The sequence below is a fragment of the Ptiloglossa arizonensis genome, chromosome 7 (genome assembly GCF_051014685.1).
Source record: "Ptiloglossa arizonensis isolate GNS036 chromosome 7, iyPtiAriz1_principal, whole genome shotgun sequence".
Taxonomy (NCBI): domain Eukaryota; kingdom Metazoa; phylum Arthropoda; class Insecta; order Hymenoptera; family Colletidae; genus Ptiloglossa; species Ptiloglossa arizonensis.
In genome coordinates this window covers 13,578,442-13,597,325 of record NC_135054.1, presented here as the reverse complement: position 1 = coordinate 13,597,325, position 18,884 = coordinate 13,578,442, and the positions used below count along the sequence as shown (strand labels likewise).

Sequence of the window (18,884 nt, the reverse complement as noted above, 5' to 3'; positions counted from 1 at the left end):
GTCGTACATAGGCGTACGAAGCGAGCATCCCTCTATTTCCGAGTCTGGCAAGCGTAGTGAGTGGTAACTCTTTAGAACACGAACAACTTTCTTATTGATGGATGTATCCTGTATATGTGTATGTATATATGTGCATACACGGGCAGAGTGTGTGCGTGTATATATGTACGGGTATACGACACAATCATATATATATACTATATATATATATATACATATCATATATCATATATATATACATATATATATATCCTTGGTGTTGTGGTGATGGTATCGTGCATTTGCTATGTCACTGTGGTAGTTACGAGTCCGTAAGTGTGTTTAATAGGAGTATCTAACCAAACAAAAAAAAAAAAAGAAAAGAAAAGAAAGAGAAAGAAGCAAATAAATAAATTAAAAACAAGAACGTTGGTTTTGGGCCAAATGGTATCGGCAAAGATGGTCAGTACTTTTCGTTTGGTACCAGCAAATGGACAGTACTGCTGTTATGTCTGTGAATTTTTTTTTTTTGGGATGGTGTATGGTCGGTGATTGCGTACGTGGTCCCGTGTGTGTTGCGTTACTATTATTACAATTATTATTATTATTTATTTATTAATTTTTTTTTTCTTTTTTTGTTTTGTTTCGTTTTGCTACCTTATACATATACATACATATCGGGTGGATCCGGTTGTATGCGTGGCAGGATAACGGAATAATTTCTCGGTTTGCCGACGTGTCGGTGTGTGCGTGCGCGCGTGAATGCCGTGTTGCCTGCGTGCGAACATGTGTACATACGTGTCCTTGGCACAATTATAAATATAATTTTTGTAAACGAACGTATATACATATGTATATATATAGATATGTGTATATATATGTGTATATATATGTATATATATGTATATGTATGTATGTGTGTATGTATATACATATACATAGACAACCACACACAAACACATATCATTACGGCGTGATTCTCTATGCATGCCTTTTACACACTGTTTTCTCTGTCCTCTTACAAATACCTATTTGCCACGTCTCACATCACCGTACCTGGCGATCTTAATCTTACATTCTCACGTGTCTCTCTTGCGTTGTTTACCTTTTTTATTCCCCCTCACCCCTTCCAACTCCGCCCCCCACCCCCCGTCCGCACTCGTACGAGTAAACGGGAGGATACATACGTATTATTTCATTTAGCAACAAAATGCAAAACTGTACCACGCGTGTTGTACGATCGATGAATAATCGGCCAAGAGCGTCGAGCAATCCGATAGGAAAAAAGAGACAACGGAGTTGCGGAAAGAGATCGGTTCGTTCACACGGACGACTTTGGCCGAGTGCGATTCTCTCGCCGAGTGCACGCCGCGAGGTACCGGAGGAACAAGGATTTTGTTGCTAACGCGTGCGACGGTCCGTTTACCTTCTCGAACCAGTTTGCCGCTCGATCTCGCAGAAAATCGTTGTTGTCGTCATCGTATACGATCCGTTGAGCCCGTTGCTCGTGCAAGCGACGAAGGATAAAGTCTGGGTCCAGCAACGTTGCTGCGCAGATCACGACACGTTTCTTCGCGCGCAGCTCGCGATGCGAGCCTCGTGCATCGTAACGGAGGCTAACGTCGACGAACGAAAACGAAAAAAAAAAAAAAAAAAAAATGAAAAAAATGAAAAAAAAAAAGAAAACGAAAAAACGAAAAAGAAAGCTCTCTGTGACAGAATTGTTTTCATACCTCCGAATCGCTTGTCCGCAACCCGAACACGAGCGTTCGTCGAGAAAGTATATCACACCGTCAGCAGTTCTCTTCGCCAGGATTCTCTTCCGCTTGCGTTGATCTTTTAACGAATTTTCTCTCTCTTTCTCTCTCTCTCTCTCTCTCTCTCTCTCTCTCTGTATATGTGTATATATATGTGTGTATATATATATATATTTTTTTTTTATTTCCATTGTGTTTTAATTCATCTCCAACCATCCCACCTTCTTTCTCACTTTTTCATTCCATTTGTTCATTTTTTTTATTTTCTCTCTCTCTCTCTCTCTCAGTCTGTCTGTCTCTCTTTCTCTCTGTTCTGTTCTATTTCAGTTGTGTGACAACGTGTTGTGCTAGCTTTGCGTTTATTGTAACTCTTGACAATGATAAGACCAGTAGGTGTGCGCTTTATTTTTTCCTTTACGTGATATTGACATGATTATCTTTGCTACGAGTAGGCATCTCTAGAGAGTAAATTTTATATACTGTTATAGATACTGTAATAGACATATATACATATATTATATTACGAGTGTGGTGTTTCTCAATCTATATTCTTCGTAAACTTTTTTTGATTGGAGAACGTAATTTAATCGAGGGTTGTCTATATACCCTCTTTTTCTGCAACTCTTTGACTTGACGTAGAGTGTGACTTTATGAGAGGTGTTTTTCATACACGTTTCTTATATATGTATAAATATATAAATATATATATATATATATATATATATGTATGTATGTACACATATGTATATATACATATATATTTATATATTTATACATATATATATCTTATCGTGAATCTAGTAGAGATTGTCGGTATAATCGCAAGTGATCATAACCAACTTATTGAAACGGGATCTTGTATTCCAGGAACAGCAGGAACTTGCAAAAAAGAGAAGGATATAAGTAAAGACGGTCAGAATAAGTTAGAACAGTCGAGCTCTGTCGGTGCAGAGTGTTGTAAGCTCTGCGGGAAGAGCGTAGCCAACATTAAAAAGCACATGAAATCGCATTTCCCCGATAAGTATCAGTGCCAAATCTGCATGATATCGTTAACGAGGTCCGACAATCTGAAAAGGCATATTAAATTGAAGCACGGAATACGAGAGGGATCATTGATATCGCCGTTCATGCGCTTAGAGCACAAGCACTTTTTAGCAAAATCGGAACCAGCTTACCTCACCTAGAATTTTCCGTACGCACGCGGCGAACGCCGGCGAGCGGGACGCGTGCAAATCGTTCGACTATTCGTACGTAGAACACGGAGAGGGAAACGGACGCATAAATGGACGTCGAAAACGAGGAAGCTGAGCCGAGATTATCGGTAGAGGATCCGTACCTCTCACGTTCCGTGAACGCCGGGGCGTGCGATTCCTAGCATTAATCGAGCACACATCGTCGAGGGTGTTTTGTAACTCGGCTATTTTCATTAACTTTAATCGAGCGCCAACGTTCACGGCTCGACTACTTTTAATCGTGTTTTTCTTTCCGTTTCAATTATCCCCATACGAATATACTTATTTATTGTCGTCTAGTTTCTAGTTTAAGGGTTTCTTTAATTAAATAAGAACGCTTGCCCGCGGCGTTCCCGTCTCGTTCGAGACGCCCGGGCACGGATCGTTTCGTAGAATTCGCGATCCCATAGAGATCTCACGTCGAACATACAATTCTCGAGTACAAATAATTAAGAGTCTGACGATTAATGATACGCGTTCGCGCGGACTACCTACCGCGGATCCCGCGTTTCGCCTACGTGTAATAATGGTAAACTCTTTCCTTTGGTAAACAGGGTGATGGAGAAACGCGTGTGTTAAGATGGGTGAAAAGTCTCACGTGCAATGTATGCACAGGCGTTTGGTTCTCGAGTTACGGAGCAACGTGTTTCAACTGTCCCCCGAAAATTTTTAACAAAATCTATCGTACATTCGACCGAAACCGACAATCTACTGTACGGAGCCGAGAAGATTACTTCTGCGAAACAATACGTAAAAATTGCCCATAGTCGTCCATAATTTTTCCCAAACACGGTACCACGATCACCACGAGTATTTTGCCAATCCAGCTTCGAAATATCGATTCGTTTCTTTCTCGTTCGTAACTCGAAAAGCAAAGCGTAGTATCGGGCAGAATTTCACGTGACAGTTTTCACTCGTGTTATCGCGTAGATTCGCTCCGCGGATTGCACGTATCCTCGAATCACCTTGTATACGTATTTTTGAGCTCGGTTTCGAGCCAAGTTAAAATTACGGTTTTCAAGTGTTTGCACGTTCGAACGGAAACGGTTTCTCCGAGAATCAACTCCCTTTTCCGTCACTCTTCAGTACGCGGCGCATGGGACTGAGTTTTACCGGCGCATCCTCCGCATCACAGACGTTCATTTCTGCCGTGGAATTTCGTCGGCAAGAAACCTCGAGATATTGCCTTTGATTAGATTTGCATAAGAGAGATACTTCGGAGGGCTGAACGCCCGTAACCGCGCCACGCTTTTCTCCAACGAGAATGATTTTCAACCGCGGTGAAATTCCGGAAAATTGCTTGCCGTTAGCATTGGGTTCCGACGCATGAAATCGTTCATTCCTCTAGGGGGGAATAAATACGCTTTAACTATTTAACGAAACGATCTCGTTGAACACCGCTCGAGTCGAGACAGTTCTCGGTTATTTTTTCCAAGGGTTCGAGTTTTTCGATCGCCCACTTGGTGCCCGAAATATCGATATCGTTTAAAGTATACATAGCTTTTCGTAAAAAAATTCTCAAAAATTCGGTTACCCACATAGCTTCCAAACGACGGAGAACTTTGTTTTCCCCGAGAAATTGATGTTTCAAAGTATTTTTATGTTTATGGAATCGGTGATTTTTTTTACTGTGAATATCCGTGAAATTTTCAACGTTGAAACACGAGGAGAGGAATAATCTTGAGTTGCGAAAAAATCGAAAAGAACTTGTTATATGTTTTCCCGAGAAATCGATGTTTCAAGGTTTTTCACATTTATGGAATCGGTGATTTTTTTTACTGTGAATATCCGTGAAATTTTCAACATTGAAATACGAGGAGAGGAATAATCTTGAGTTGCGAAAAAATCGAAAAAAACTTGTTATATGTTTTCCCGAGAAATTGATGTTTCAAGGTTTTTCACATTTATGGAATCGGTGATTTTTTTTACTCTGAATATCCGTGAAATTTTCAACGTTGAAACACGAGGAGAGGAATAATCTCGAGTTGCGAAAAAATCGAAAAGAACTTGTGTTGTGAAACATATTCGACACATCGATACGCGTTGATTCGTATCCATTGTTGTAAATAACTCGTTCGGTGTACGTTGTAATTGGATTGATTCGACACAATCGGGAACGCCGCTATCGGAATGGAATTACGAAACGAATTATAATACTTAACAACGTAACGTAAAATGGCGGTACACCTTGTTTACTTACTCGTATCTTCGTATAATTTGTAATATTCCGCTACATACGGTTCGTAATACTGTTTGCAAAGATTATTAATAGTTTCATCTCGAAGCCAATGGAAGACATTTTGAAAATCCTCTCTAACGTTACGTTTTCACGAACCAGGTCATTTTAAGAAAACTAGTCGTTATATAGTTAAGTATATACAGTAAATAATCGCTGGTTCCATTTAAACGAACGAGAGAACCTCTGAAATATATTAAAAAAAAAAAAAGAAGGTAAAGTGTCGTCTTTACCGGTAATTTCGAAACTGAAAAAAGCAATTTATCAAGTTCATTTTTTGAGAAAGAAATTACGAGAGAGTATACATTAAGTTACGATATTACGGAGCACTTTGTGCAGAATTCGGGTGACCATGATCCAAAGAATTGTAAAACGTCGTTCGGTTGTAACTTCCTGCCCGGAGAACAGTTTCTTCTCTTTATCGAAAATTGTGCAAATTGTGAGAAGAGTGGTAATCAATGGTAGTTAAATTAAGGGAATACAGAGTTTAATTTTAATGACGTTAAATACGAGGGAACGTTCCTGTTAATTAAAGCCGGCTATCAAAGCAATTCAAGTTGGAAGAGACGCTAAATAGTATCAGCTACGGAAACAGTCGTGATTCTCCTCTTACGGTATATACACATAGGTTTCTTCCGGAGACTCTAGCGATTCGATCGGATCTGGGACACCCGAGTTCCATAGAAACGAGACTCAAAGCTGACGAACCGAGTGCACGAATCGAGCGGTGAAACGATTTTGTTAAAAAGTTGAAGTGTCTTTTCGTATAATAATTTTCCTTTACGAAACACTAAAGGTATACTTGGCACGGTATAACCCTCTATAGCAGAAAAAACAACGCGGTGCTAGGGTATTTCGTCCAGTTCCATGCCCGGTGTGTACCACTTACCTGTATTTCGTAATGCCAGTCTTGTTCCGCAGGTGGAGGAGATCAGTATTAAGTAACTATTTATACGCATATTTATAGATATATCCTATATTATATTATATTAATATTTATATCGTAGGTTGTGAAAGACGTCGAAGACTGAGTATAAAACTGATTCTCGTGGGCCGGCGTGGCTCGAAAATAGTCATGATGAACTAGTCTCTGAGGCCCGAAGGCTGTTGCAAGAACAGACTTTTCATAGAGGGGTTTTGTTTAATGGTGCCTTTCCTTTTAAGTACAATACTTGACTACTCAATAATCGATAACGAATATAAATATATATATAAATATATTTAATCTAATAAATAAACTACGTCGTGTGAAACGTCTAACACGTGTGCGACACGGTCTCTTCTATCGTACAGTTCACGGATTCATCGTCCGTGATCGAGCATCGATCTTTCTGGCTACCGAACTGCAACACGCGCGCGCACATTGTGTCGCTCTCCACCTTTCCCCCTCCTCTTATGTGTGTAACCTTTGCATACCCACAGTGAATCCGATCGAAGCGAAAAAAAATAAAAAAATAAGAAAAGAATATAGCCGGAGCTCAGGACGAACGGAGAACGAGCGCCGATCGAATCCACACCGTCGATGGCCGTTTTTCACACACGAATTTTCTCTATTTCCAGATGCGACACTTTTAACTCCTCAGGGCACTGAGTGCGCGCCGATTACGTACATTGAGAAAGTTAATCTGTCGGACTTTTTCGAAAAGCTGCCGTACACGTACACTAGCAAATGCAAAATATGCGGTCGGGTCGTGTCGAATCTAAAGAATCATTACTTGACTCACAATCCAGGGAATTACGTCTGCCCTCTGTGCGGTTGCCGTAGGACCCGGCTGGATAACTTGAAGTGTCACATTAAACAGAAACACCCCGAGATACAGATACTGCAGAAGTCCAGCGACACCGTGCAAACTTGAACCTATCCACGTGTGTTTCTTTTCCTTTTTTTTTTCCGACTCTTTTTTTTTTTTTTTCATTTTTATCGGGTTTTTTTTTCAACCCCCGTGTTCGTTCACGAAGGCGTGAAAAAGTTTTGAAAATTCTCGCGGTGTTTGCGGAAACGAGCGAAGGGCGATCGCGTCACTGTTCCTGACCGGTTTGCTCGGGTCTGTCGCGTGCTCCAATCGGGGATTGCGTTTTATTTTCCTTTTCGCGGAAATTGTTTTTCCAACGGTCCGGATTGTTGTTCGTTTTGCAAAAATTTTATGTTTGTTTGTCTCGTCGAATTTCGAAACCGAGGGTGGCGCGTTTTATGCAAGATGTTGGGAAATGATCCACAAATGATACTGTTCGTGCAACACCGCCGGTTGCCGGCCGCTCTCACGTTTTCGTGAGTAGCGTTTTCACGCTCGCGCGGACGATTCGTCGTTCGAAAACACGCTATTTTTTTACCAGAATCTTTTTATCCACGCTCGACGGTTTCCGAGATATTAAAATTACCGAAAGATTTCGTTCGATATGAACGGAAAGTTGATAAACAAGGATGCAAAGATCGTTGGTTTTAAGTGTGTGAAACATTTTCTCGTACTCGATCAAAATTCGATACTCCCTCGTTGCGAAGAAAACACAATCGAGTGTGTCGATTATTGTATAAATTAGGTGGGTTCAAACTTTGTCGAGTTTTAAGAAATTTAACATTTGGAATATTTAAAGATAGATTTCTACTTGGTAAATACACTGGAATTTTATTCGTACATTTGTCTTTTCACCATCGACGAAATGTTTAGGTACGAATAAAATATTTATTTACCCGTACCAGTGGTAGAGGTTACGTTTGGGAAACTTTGGTCACAAACCGTGCTCGCAATTCTGCAAAAAAAAAAAAAAAAAAACACGCTCCAACGTCGAAACAAATCGAGAAAGTATCGAACCGTTTAAAAAAGAAACTCGAAACGTACGATTTTCGGGTCCAGGTTTATTCAGAAATTTTTGTTCATTTCGATCGCATCTACGCAGTGTGGTCCCGGGTTCCTCTCAACGTCTCGCATATTATCGACACCACGGTGATAAACACGCAGCGAATCTCGGAGCAAGCGAGCGGAAAATAGCACTTCGTTGTTCGTTCATTCCGGCGAGTATCGAAGCGCTCCTAAATTCTCGAACGATTTTTCTGTTTTAACTCCCGTTATAAATATCAAAGGTCGTTTCTTCCATCCATTTCCTTCGCGTCTCGTCACTCAACGTCAACAACCGTTTCGCAGGATCCTTTCGATCGATATTCACGCTCGGTTAAACGTTATCGTTCGCGAAATGAAAAGAGAGAAAAAAAAAAGGAAGAAAAAAAGAAAAAAGCCCCCCCTCGTAAAGCGCGTAAAGCGTTCGGAGAAGGAAAATCTCTCTCCGGAACGAGCGATGCTAGTCACGCAAGATGATCGCAAGTACAAAGCTTTACGCGTGTGTGTCCCCACCATCTCTCTTACACACACAGATATATACACACAGACACAGACACAGACACACACACGAAAACACACCGTATCGGTTCGTAACTCCTGTACTTATCAAACCGAGCGCGGCGAAAATTGCGAGCGTCCAATCTCTCGCTCGCAACAATGTTCACGCCGCACCGATTCGTATCGATTTCTCCTCGCGTGTTGATGGACAAGCGGATTCCGCGACGCTGCCAAGAGTCGAGTGCAAATCTCGTGGGCCTCGAACCGGTCCAGATTCGTTAGGAAAAAAATTGCCGAAACTCTCGACGAATGGACCACAGAGTCCAAAATGGAAAAGTCGTTCAGGGTGGCGAGGAAAATGGGGTTTCCCGTCTATTTCGGGTTCCCTCTAACACGTTCGCTATCAGGGCCTGAGAACAAATTTTGCACCGTGGGATGCATCCGGATTTTTACCGATGTCCCCGGTTTCGTGTTCCATTAAAATACGTATGCCCCGGTTTCATGTCTCTTTCGAGTAGATGTGTCCAATTTTCGTGTCCTGTCGGAATACATACGTCCCACTTTGTGTCATGTAAGAATACATTTGTCTCATTTTCATATTCCGTTAGAATACACACGTCCCGCTTTCATGTTCCGTTGAAATACGTATACCCCTCTTTCATGTTCCCTTCGAGTACATGTGTCCAATTCTCGTATCCTGTTAGTGTGTATCAGAATATATACATCCCACTTTATGTCCTGTAAAAATACATACATCACATTTTGTATCTTCTAAAAATACACACGTCTCGTTTTCGTGTTCCGTTAGAATACATCCATCCCGTTTTCATGCTCCATTAGAATACACACGTCCAATTTTCATGTTCTGTCAGCATACACACATCCCACTTCATGTCCTGTAAGAATACATTTGTCTCATTTTCATATTTCGTTAGAAATACACACGTCCCGCTTTCATGTTCCGTTAAAACCCGTATACCCCTCTTTCGTGTCTCGTTAGAGCACACGTGTCCAATTTTCATGTCCAGTCAGAACACACACATTCCACTTTCTGTCCCGTAAGAATACATACATCCCATTTTCTATCCTCTGAGAATACACACGTCTCGTTTTCGTGTTCCGTTAGAACACACGTGTCCCGTTTTCATGTCCCATTAGAATACACACGACCGATTCTTAACTCCCGTAATTATCCCTGGACCAACGGTACGTCTATTTGATCGTTATCCAGCTCAACGACACTGTACGTTTGAGAATTTAACGCAATACGTTACTATAAACCGATAAAGAACACGCACCGTGGCATCTGCGACGATGGATTCGGATAGAAGGGGACGCCCCGTATATACGGGGTTGGTAGCGAACGCGTTAATTATTGACGGTTTCGTCGTGGCAGTTAATTCCATGAGTTTCTCGGGAGGGAGGGGAACACGCTCACTCTTCCTGGAACTCGTGGTGTGATTAAACGAGACACGTTGTCATATCGCTTGCAAGAAGCTACTTCGTGACGGTGGTGACTCTCTTGCAGGACCTTTGGTGCCGAGAATCGGTCGGTTCGTGCATTAGTAACGCGCGTAACGCCCGGTTAGGATACTCTGCAAATGGAAATTAGTATTAGGCGACTTTCTTCGCTCTACTTGGTCAAATGGTGTTTCACGGTTAACGATAAAAAGCGTTTCGTCGTTTTGCGTCCGTTTTGCGACGACACGAGCCATCGGTTCGGCCGGTGTTGTATTTAATTACGTTCCACTCCCTTCATTAGCGTAATTATTCTTTTCGCGCGTCTTACGCATCCCTCTACCAATCCCCTGCCCGATCGATCTTCTTCGAGAGAGGTGTACGTTGCTCCTTTCTATTTTTCTCTCGCCACTGGTTGGCTGGCTGAGCCACTTTAAGTTATCACCCTTAAATAACAACTTTATTTTTCGTATCCCTCGGGAAAATCCCACCGATATTTTCCGTTCCGGTAAATTACATTTTTTTCTTTCTCTTTTCGTGCAATTCAAGAGTATGATTTCTTTTTCTTTATTACGCGGTAATTGTCGCCATTTGCGGAGTTTTGCGGTCGATGCAGCTGGGAAATTTTACGAATAATCTTTGACGGTGAATCTTTATACGGGATTATTACGTAGATATTTCTCGCGAGGCACGCTGATTAAAAGATGGTATTCGTTGGGATAAACGAAGAAGTATTAACATCGTTCGCCTCGCAATTAAACGTGATTAATACCGAGGAGTTGTACGTTCATTTTGTAACGAGTCGAGGGAGCGAATGTCATTCTGGATCGTCGATGAGTTTCTCGTTTCATTGTGAAGTCGTAGGAAGGAATGTACGAGATTTTAAATCTTTAGCTAGGTCGAAATTTAAATCTCGAAAGATACATCTCGATACAGTCGATTCAAATCGATGTATCTTGTCGAATAGAACTTACAATTTGATTCGATCAAAATGTGGAACAAAAGGATCCTTTGAAAAATACAGGAGCGATTTTGAGTTTATTTTTTGTCGCGTGGTCTTTGCAACATATTCTTCAATATTAAATTTAAAAAAAATCTATTACCACGATTTAATTGGAAGCAATTTTTCAAACGCGTACTATTTTTTCCCCCTTAACGTAGTCTCAATGTCTCGTCAATGTACGATAATATTTAAAAGGACATAGGAGTAAAATTTGCATTTTTCTTCTACTAAAAACATGTTTCTATAAGCACCGTGTCAAAGAAATTGCACAAGGTGTTGTAGTAACGCTCGTTAAAACAGGATCTTAATAACGTCAAGTATTTCTACACCGTGTTCAACAATTCTGTTTAAAGGCCGCTACTACAACAACACGTTCTATTTTCCCGGATGCGTCGAGTTGTTGCGATCGATCTTCCATAATGATAATTGATTTCGTCCAGACTTCGCAAAACACTGTTTCGAATTCAGTGACAACGAGATTACGAACACGTCGTTTAAATGCGAAACGCTCTCCAATTTCCACTTCGTTTATGCACCGTATCAGTGGACTCGCTAATAAAATCCCCTTGTACGGTAATTCTCGCTTCCGAGTGACAATTTTTACACCGGATTCAAGTAACAAAAACATCCTTCTCCGTTCTTCGCGTATCTTCGCCGCGAGCGATCCATCGATCGAATATCGTTCTCTAATGAAAATTCAAATTTTCTACAACCGTGGACCACTTTTCGAAACGAACAAAATAGAATTGAAAGTAATTCGAACGAGGTCGTATTTGGACTCATTTTCACCAGAAAAGTCTGACCAAAAAACTCACATTGTCGTTCAAACTGTAAAAAATGATTTTCTGATGTACACTCTAGGAAAAAATCGCACTATTCGTATTGATATTTTCGTAAAGACACGACTAAACTACGTAAATTATATTAATTGCTATTTTGCATTAGATGGTACTTCTCGTTGTTGTACAATTGACGATACTTGTACAAAGACAAAACTATAAAAATGGTTCCTTCTCACAGATTCTTTCGCTCACGATGCACCCTAATCGCCCTTCTCGTCTGTCACGTGCAAGCTCGGTCCAAACGCGGGATCAGAATCACCACCTACCCCGCTTTCGAGTAAACTCGCGTAACTCCGTCCGTTAGAAGTCCAAATTACCGTGCAACGTGTCTCTCCGAACGCAAACATCGAACATTCGATCGATTCTCCGGTTCGTGAGACTCTTCGAGCCCTAAATTGCAGAAACCAATCGCGATCGTTCATTATCGATCGGTTCCTTTTCTCGACGATGCATATTCTCTTCCTTTCGAATACTTTTCTTCCCCCCTCTCTCTCTCTCATCGATACCATTACTTCCACCTGGAAAACTATTTCTCCGGTCTCTTCGTGCAACCGGCATTCGCGCGAGCATCAATCGATCTCGAACAAAGCGGCTTCGAGGACGAAACAGCGTATTATGGTTCTCCACGGTTCGCGAGGCTATCGGTTGTTTAATATTCCCCGGGTGACGTCGGGAGGGAGAAGGCTGGGGCGAGTTGAAGAGGATCGGGACGAGAGAGCCATCTCGAAAGGGGTAGTAGACCAAGAAACTCCGTGGAGGCGGGCAAGTCCTTTCCGCGATAAGCTCCTTAAAGGCATATCTTCTCGCCCTTATTACAGGGCTGTGCTTCACGGATGAATGGTCGTACCAGGAGTCGACCGCTCAATAAGAGGATCAACCGCGAGCAGAGGTGTATAACCAGCGCGAAGAGTTTTCGTTTTCTCGAGCACGCGACAAGAGGCTTTCGTTTTTCCGTTCTCGTTCGAAACTCCGTTCGCTTAACCAATGGAGGAGAAGCTCTCACGAATTGTTCCGGGAAGTTGGCCGGCTAAACGGCCAAGACATAACTCGTCAAAACTTAACGGAACTCGATTCCGCGGAGCGTCTCTGTTACGGGGGCGCGATTCTTCGAGCATACTTCGCGAGACACGCTCGAATATTCGAAAACAATTCTCACACCTCCGAGTATCGTGCCTGCGTTATCTCGACGATCGGTTTTGCATCGGTTATCTCGCGTCGGGCTCGCTTTGAGGAAATTTCACATCGTTAGAGTTGCGCGACTTTATTTGGACTAGTTTTGAAAACCACTCGTAGAAACTGTAATTATTAATGATTCGTAGGAGGCTCTTTTTTGACTTATAATCATTTGGGACATTTCACTGCTTTGAAAAATCACATTGTTATATCACTGATGATACTTTTGTAAAGATACAAGGCAAATGATCAAAAATTGTTATTTTGCATTAGGCCCTTTGCTCTCGATGCAACCTCGAAAATAATTTTATCGTTACAGTCACGTGACTTTATCTGAACGATTTTTGAAAACTACTCGAACTTTAACTTTAATCAAAAGTGATTCACAGAAGGCCCTTTTTGGACTGATTTTCATTAGGGACATTTCATTGGTTCGAAAAATTACATCGTTATATCACTGATAATACTTTTGTAAAGATACAAGGCAAGTGATCAAAAATTGCTTATTTTGCATTAGGCCCTTTGCTCTCGATGCAACCTGGAAAAAATGTTATCGTTACAGTCACGTGACTTTATCTGAACGATTTCTGATAACTACTCGAACTTTAACTTTAATCAAAAGTGACTTACAGAAGGCCCTTTTTGGACTGATTTTCATCGGGGACATTTCATCGATTCGAGAAATCATACAATCGATGATACCTTCGTGAAGCTACAACAGAAATTGTTGAAATCGTTACTTTGCATAAGCTCTTACGGTCTCGGTGCACCCAAATCGTTCCTCTCGTTCACTGATCGTCGAGTTGGCGCAGTTTCGCGCTTCGTGTCGTGTTTCGGTGTACGCGACGCTCGAATGTTTGCTTTTCCTACGTTTTTCGTATTCCTTTTTCCCTTCTGTTTGTTTGTTTGTTTGTTTTTTTTTTTTTTTTTTTTTTTCCCCCCCACGTAGTATTAACAACACTCGGAATAACTCGGCGACCGAGTTCCGTGTGCGCAAGTTCTCGAGATCCCCTCGTGAAAATTATTCGCGCGCTCCACCGCAAGGATTTCTCCGCCGTACGGAAAACTTTTCTGAACTTTGTCGGTAGCGCGTATGTTTTCGCGAGCGACGTGCCTGAACCAGTGGCGGCTTGTTTTTTTTTTCCCCTTTTTTTTTCGGAATCTGCAGTTCCGGATATTAACTGTTAGGATCGTTCGAATTATGTCGGATACTTGTGCACGTGTCGCGTGTTTCTTTTCACGAAGATTCAAACGCATAATTTTTTTTCATCGGAGGTTGAATCCTCTGCGATCCGTATTACCTTTGCCTTGTGGAAAATTGATAGAATTATTTGTACCTTGGTAAATTTTGGTAAATTTTGGTAAATTCAAAACGAAAGATTTCAATCTCTCGATTGATAGTTATTACGTATAGACAGATTACTAGGCGATGTTTAGGGGATGACTTTGAAATCACAATTGGCACGTATTAGTAAAAGATGAAATTAGACTTTGAGAGTATCGATATTACATGTCACGTGGAATTATAGTGGAGTAGTTTCCACGCGACCTTTCCACTTCGTTTGATGATCGATTTGACGGAAATTGAGCGTTACCTAGGTGAAATATTCTTCAAACTCCATTTTGTAAATTTTCTATGTAGAAATAGTTTCTTTTCGTAATAATTTGTTACTTAGATTCTAATTCGATAAATTCGATCCCACCCTGTTAATACAGATTCTCTTTCTGCAATTTTGGAATGTAATTATTGCGAGATACTTTTTCCTCCTTGTGGAACAATAATCGAACAAATATCGTTTAATTTGCGTATTTTCATGGAACTGTTGGATCGAATCTTTGGCGCGAATACAGTTTGCATCGCGAGAGCTTATTCCTCGACTCGGTCGGAAACAATTTTATCCTCGAATTGCATCGAGGAGATCCTTTGCAAAATGTTAATTAAATTGTACCTTGGCGAACGAAGACGCTTTTCCGCGTTCAACGATTTAACGCGCGCATCTGTTTCATTTCAGTTTCTGGACACATTCACGTGCCCTCGATAATAATTTAACCAAACTTAATACAGCATTTAACGATTACTAATCTCTTTAGAATCCCGCGTCATTTGAATCTACAATTATTCAAATGGCGAGCATTACCCGTACGCCGGGAGCACGTGGATTGTACGGTACGCGGCAAACTAAATATTTGCACGGTAAAACGTTTAGATAATATGAAATTCAGATTTGAACGCACAATTCAAATCCTTCGAGGAGCTCTCGTCTTCTTCGGTCTCGACGTTGCAGAAGTTCGCGTACAACGCGAGTAATGTGTTACACAATGTGTGGAATAGAACAGATGTTCCCAATCGAAAGTAGACGATTCTTCTTAGAACGAAAAATTGAATAAAAAATACATACAAATTTTCCGATGCAAAGTTTCTCGTTAGAAATATTAACTAATATTCAACGAACGATAACCAATGTTCACAAAACTCACGATGTATAATTTGTAGAAATTATTATTATATCATACAACACAATTCTACTGTCATTTTCAATCTGATATTCATCCACGGAGTGGATCAATTTTAATCGGTAAATATCTATTGTAAATACATCGGAAATGTTAAATTCTTCGTATTTAATTAATTACTGCGGATCTTTTGTTTGCTTTGCGTTGCATTGTCGTTACAATACAATCGAAAGGCACGGTAAAAATAATACTCTTCGAAAATTGATACTCCCGAGCACAGCCGGGAGAAAAATCGTTCCACGCGTTCCTTCGCGTATCTTTCAACGAAGAATTCTCGGTGTTTGTTACAGTGGATACGGTCGATTATCATATTTGAACTTTTTCATCGTATCTTTTCATTCGTGCCAACGTGTCGTTCGTTTCTTCTCGTTCAGGTGGAGGTTACGCGATCAATCGACATTAGTTACTGGCTCTGGCCAGCACGATGTTCCTTTGACTCGGGCTAAATCATACGTTACACGAGTTTAGCATTCGAAAGTACCGTAGGAATTTATAGATTCCGTGCATGAGAAGGTGGAATTATTTTTAGCATATCGCCATTCGTTTCGCGTAAGAACGGAACGGCAGCACGGTATTTCGGGACCATTAAAAGATAGCAGTCCAGTGGAAAAGCACTCGTGCGAGTACACCTGAATTTATTTCGGTTTCGTAACTTCTCTGTCTTCAAAATTGCATCGTACTGCAATCGTGCATCCTTGAAGACGGTAGACGTTGTGCTGCAGCTCGGGATGAAATTCGTAGAACGATAAAAACGATCGATCGATTTTCAGCGAGAAACACGTGTAGAAGAATATAGAATTGTTAATTTCCTCTTACTTAAATTCTCTGAGAAGTAAATCAAATCGTGTCGATTATGATTACCATTTACAAACGTTCCAGAAGACAAAAACTTAAGATATTCTTATTTGTGTCGACAATCGATCGATTTTAGCGAGAAACATGCATAGAAGAATATCGAATTGTTAATTTCCTCTTACTTAAATTCTTCGAGTTGTAAATCAAATCGTGTCGGTTATGATTACCATTTACAAACGTTCTAGAAGACAGAAACTCGAGATATTCTTATTTGTGTTGACAATCGATCGATTTCAGCGAGAAACACGTGTAGAAGAATATAGAATTGTTAATTTCCTCTTACTTAAATTCTCCGAGATGTAAATCAAATTCATTACCATTTACAAACTTTCTAGAAACTCCAGATATTCACATTTGTGTCTGATTTACCAGACGTTCAAGTAAGAGTAGAACTTTTGCAAAACATACCACCGCGGATAGAAACGATAAACAATCCGAAATATTCCCATTCGCTTCGTTGTTTTCCGTTAACCCTTTCGTACACGAGGGTAACCTCCATAATCGATAATTCAACGTTGCGCGATACTTGTCCTGGTACTTCCGATATCGTGCGACGATCGATCCAAATTTTCCTATCGTTTAAAAGAAGAGATACCGGTTGAAAATTGCTCAGAAATATCGAAACTACGCCGATATCGTCCCAAGCACGTTCCTCGTCGATTCGAACGATTCGTCTCTTTGGAAAAGGAGAGAGGCCCATCCTCTGCGTCACGGTTCGTTTCGTCGATCTTTCGGCGCGCGTCAATGCAGCGGTATCACCTGGCTGCGAACCGTGTAGGGAATAGAAGGAAGGGTTCGTGCGAGTTCGTGTGCGTCGTCACAGAATCGTCGCCGGTCGGTAGGGAGAACCATCGTGTCCCGAAACAGTTTCAATGTACGACAGTTGCACGGTTGTTCCGTTGAATACACACCCGTACGGCTGGTTTTCACCCCAACGCTCAACGCGAGGCCGGGAGCCAGAAACACAAGAGAGAGAGGTCGAGATACACACCGGGGGTAGCCTCCGACCTTCTTTATATCCCAGTTTCCGTATCCCCCTTTTTCGCTCTTCTCGCTTCATCCCTCTTTCTCTCTCTCATTTTCACAGACGACCAGAGGGTACAAACCGTAAATCCGTCTCTCTCATTTTTACGAGCGGAGCTTAGAAACGTACATCTCTCTCTCTTTCACGAGCAGAGCGTAGTAACGTATCGCACGATGATCGATGGGTCGATGTATGCAAATCGTTCGGGCACAGCGTAGGGAGGAATCGTTGTTAAGCACCGAAATGGGATCTTTCTTTTCCCTCGCACGATAATCGACCACCCCTAGTTTCCTCTCTCTCTTTCTCTCTCTCTCTCTCTCTCTCTCTCTCTCTCTCTCTGTCGCTCTCTCGCTCTCTCTCTGTTACAGTGTTGGCCAGTGGTGTCTCACTGAAGAGAGAGGGGGTTGGCCCGCAAGGTCAGGCGAGCAGAGTTCCAGCTGCCTCTGCTGGATGCCTCCGCCCTTGCAACCTTCCGTGCCGAGGAATGCTCGTGCAGGGGAGACGGGCGGTGGTGTGTCTCGGTTGGCGGCGGTACGACGACGTTGCCCCGTCCGTCTGTCCGGCAATCGGCGCGGTACAGTTCGCCCGGGTAACACGGGCCACGGTTAGGTCGTCGGTTCACCGAACAGCTGCCTGCCTCCATTGTGGCAAGTCGGTCGGTCGGTTGCACGGTCGGCGTCCACCGTGGAAGAACAGCCGCCCGACGCGGTCGCGCGCAACTCTGACGCGAAGCCGCGCATCGGGAGCGTACGCGAACTCCACCTGTCCCGGGTTTAGTCGTCATCCGACCACGCGGCGACGCGTTCACCGACGTCGATCCCGCACTCGGGGCTTTCCGATACGTGGATAGAGCACCCGCGATCGCTACGCGAAGTGTCCGACCACCGCGCACCATTTTCATGAAGCTTTCCAGGACTCGCGGATCGAACGAGAATAGGAAATACCATTCGAGAGGAATGTTTGGCTTTTTTTTCTTCTTTTTGTTTTTGTACAGTCGGATTTCTCGCATCGAGTCTCTTCAGGGTTTGTATTCTTCCTTTAAAGATTCTGTATCTGTCGTCGAAGTTCGGTATGGAAATCCTCGTTTCGCGAAATTTACAAGCGTTAGGGGATGAAAATATCGTAGAAGTATTGCAGAAATGCTTCATGGACTTTTATCGAGGTGGAACTAATTTCATCTTGTACTTTTATCGAGGAGTTACCGTTCGAAGGATTGCTTCGTTCCATTGTATCGCGAAATGTGCTTAGATCTGTAATCGATTTACGTGGCTCTCATCGGCTGGAAAATCGTGTTCGAGGGATACGTTTCTCGGTGGTGGGGAGCTACCAACGAATACTAAGAGCGCGAAGACGAGACAGATGGACGCAATTGGCGGATCTTGGAACAATTTTTGTCACGCGTGACTCGAGTTTCAGGCACGAATTTCTCAGTGGTGGGGATATCACGAATCGTGAGAGAGTAGGTTGATACTAATTGAC

At 42.1% G+C, this 18,884-nt stretch overlaps 1 protein-coding gene across 5 annotated transcripts in view; it reads left to right on the top strand.

The window, feature by feature from the left end:
* The window catches only part of LOC143148830 (zinc finger and BTB domain-containing protein 8A-like), an 85,880-nt gene that overhangs the window by 13,947 nt on the left and 53,049 nt on the right, over positions 1-18,884 (top strand). Inside the window, exon 5 of one of the 5 annotated variants that reach the window (XM_076315553.1) lies at positions 6,765-7,180. The exons of 2 other annotated variants lie outside the window; for them this stretch is intronic. In XM_076315553.1, the coding sequence (XP_076171668.1) occupies positions 6,765-7,060 (296 nt within the window). In that variant the 3' untranslated portion in view covers positions 7,061-7,180. Of the gene's footprint in view, positions 1-2,603; positions 6,182-6,211; positions 6,742-6,764; positions 7,181-18,884 lie in introns of those variants that run through there. 2 more of the 5 variants (XM_076315555.1, XM_076315550.1) reach the window with 2 other exon arrangements.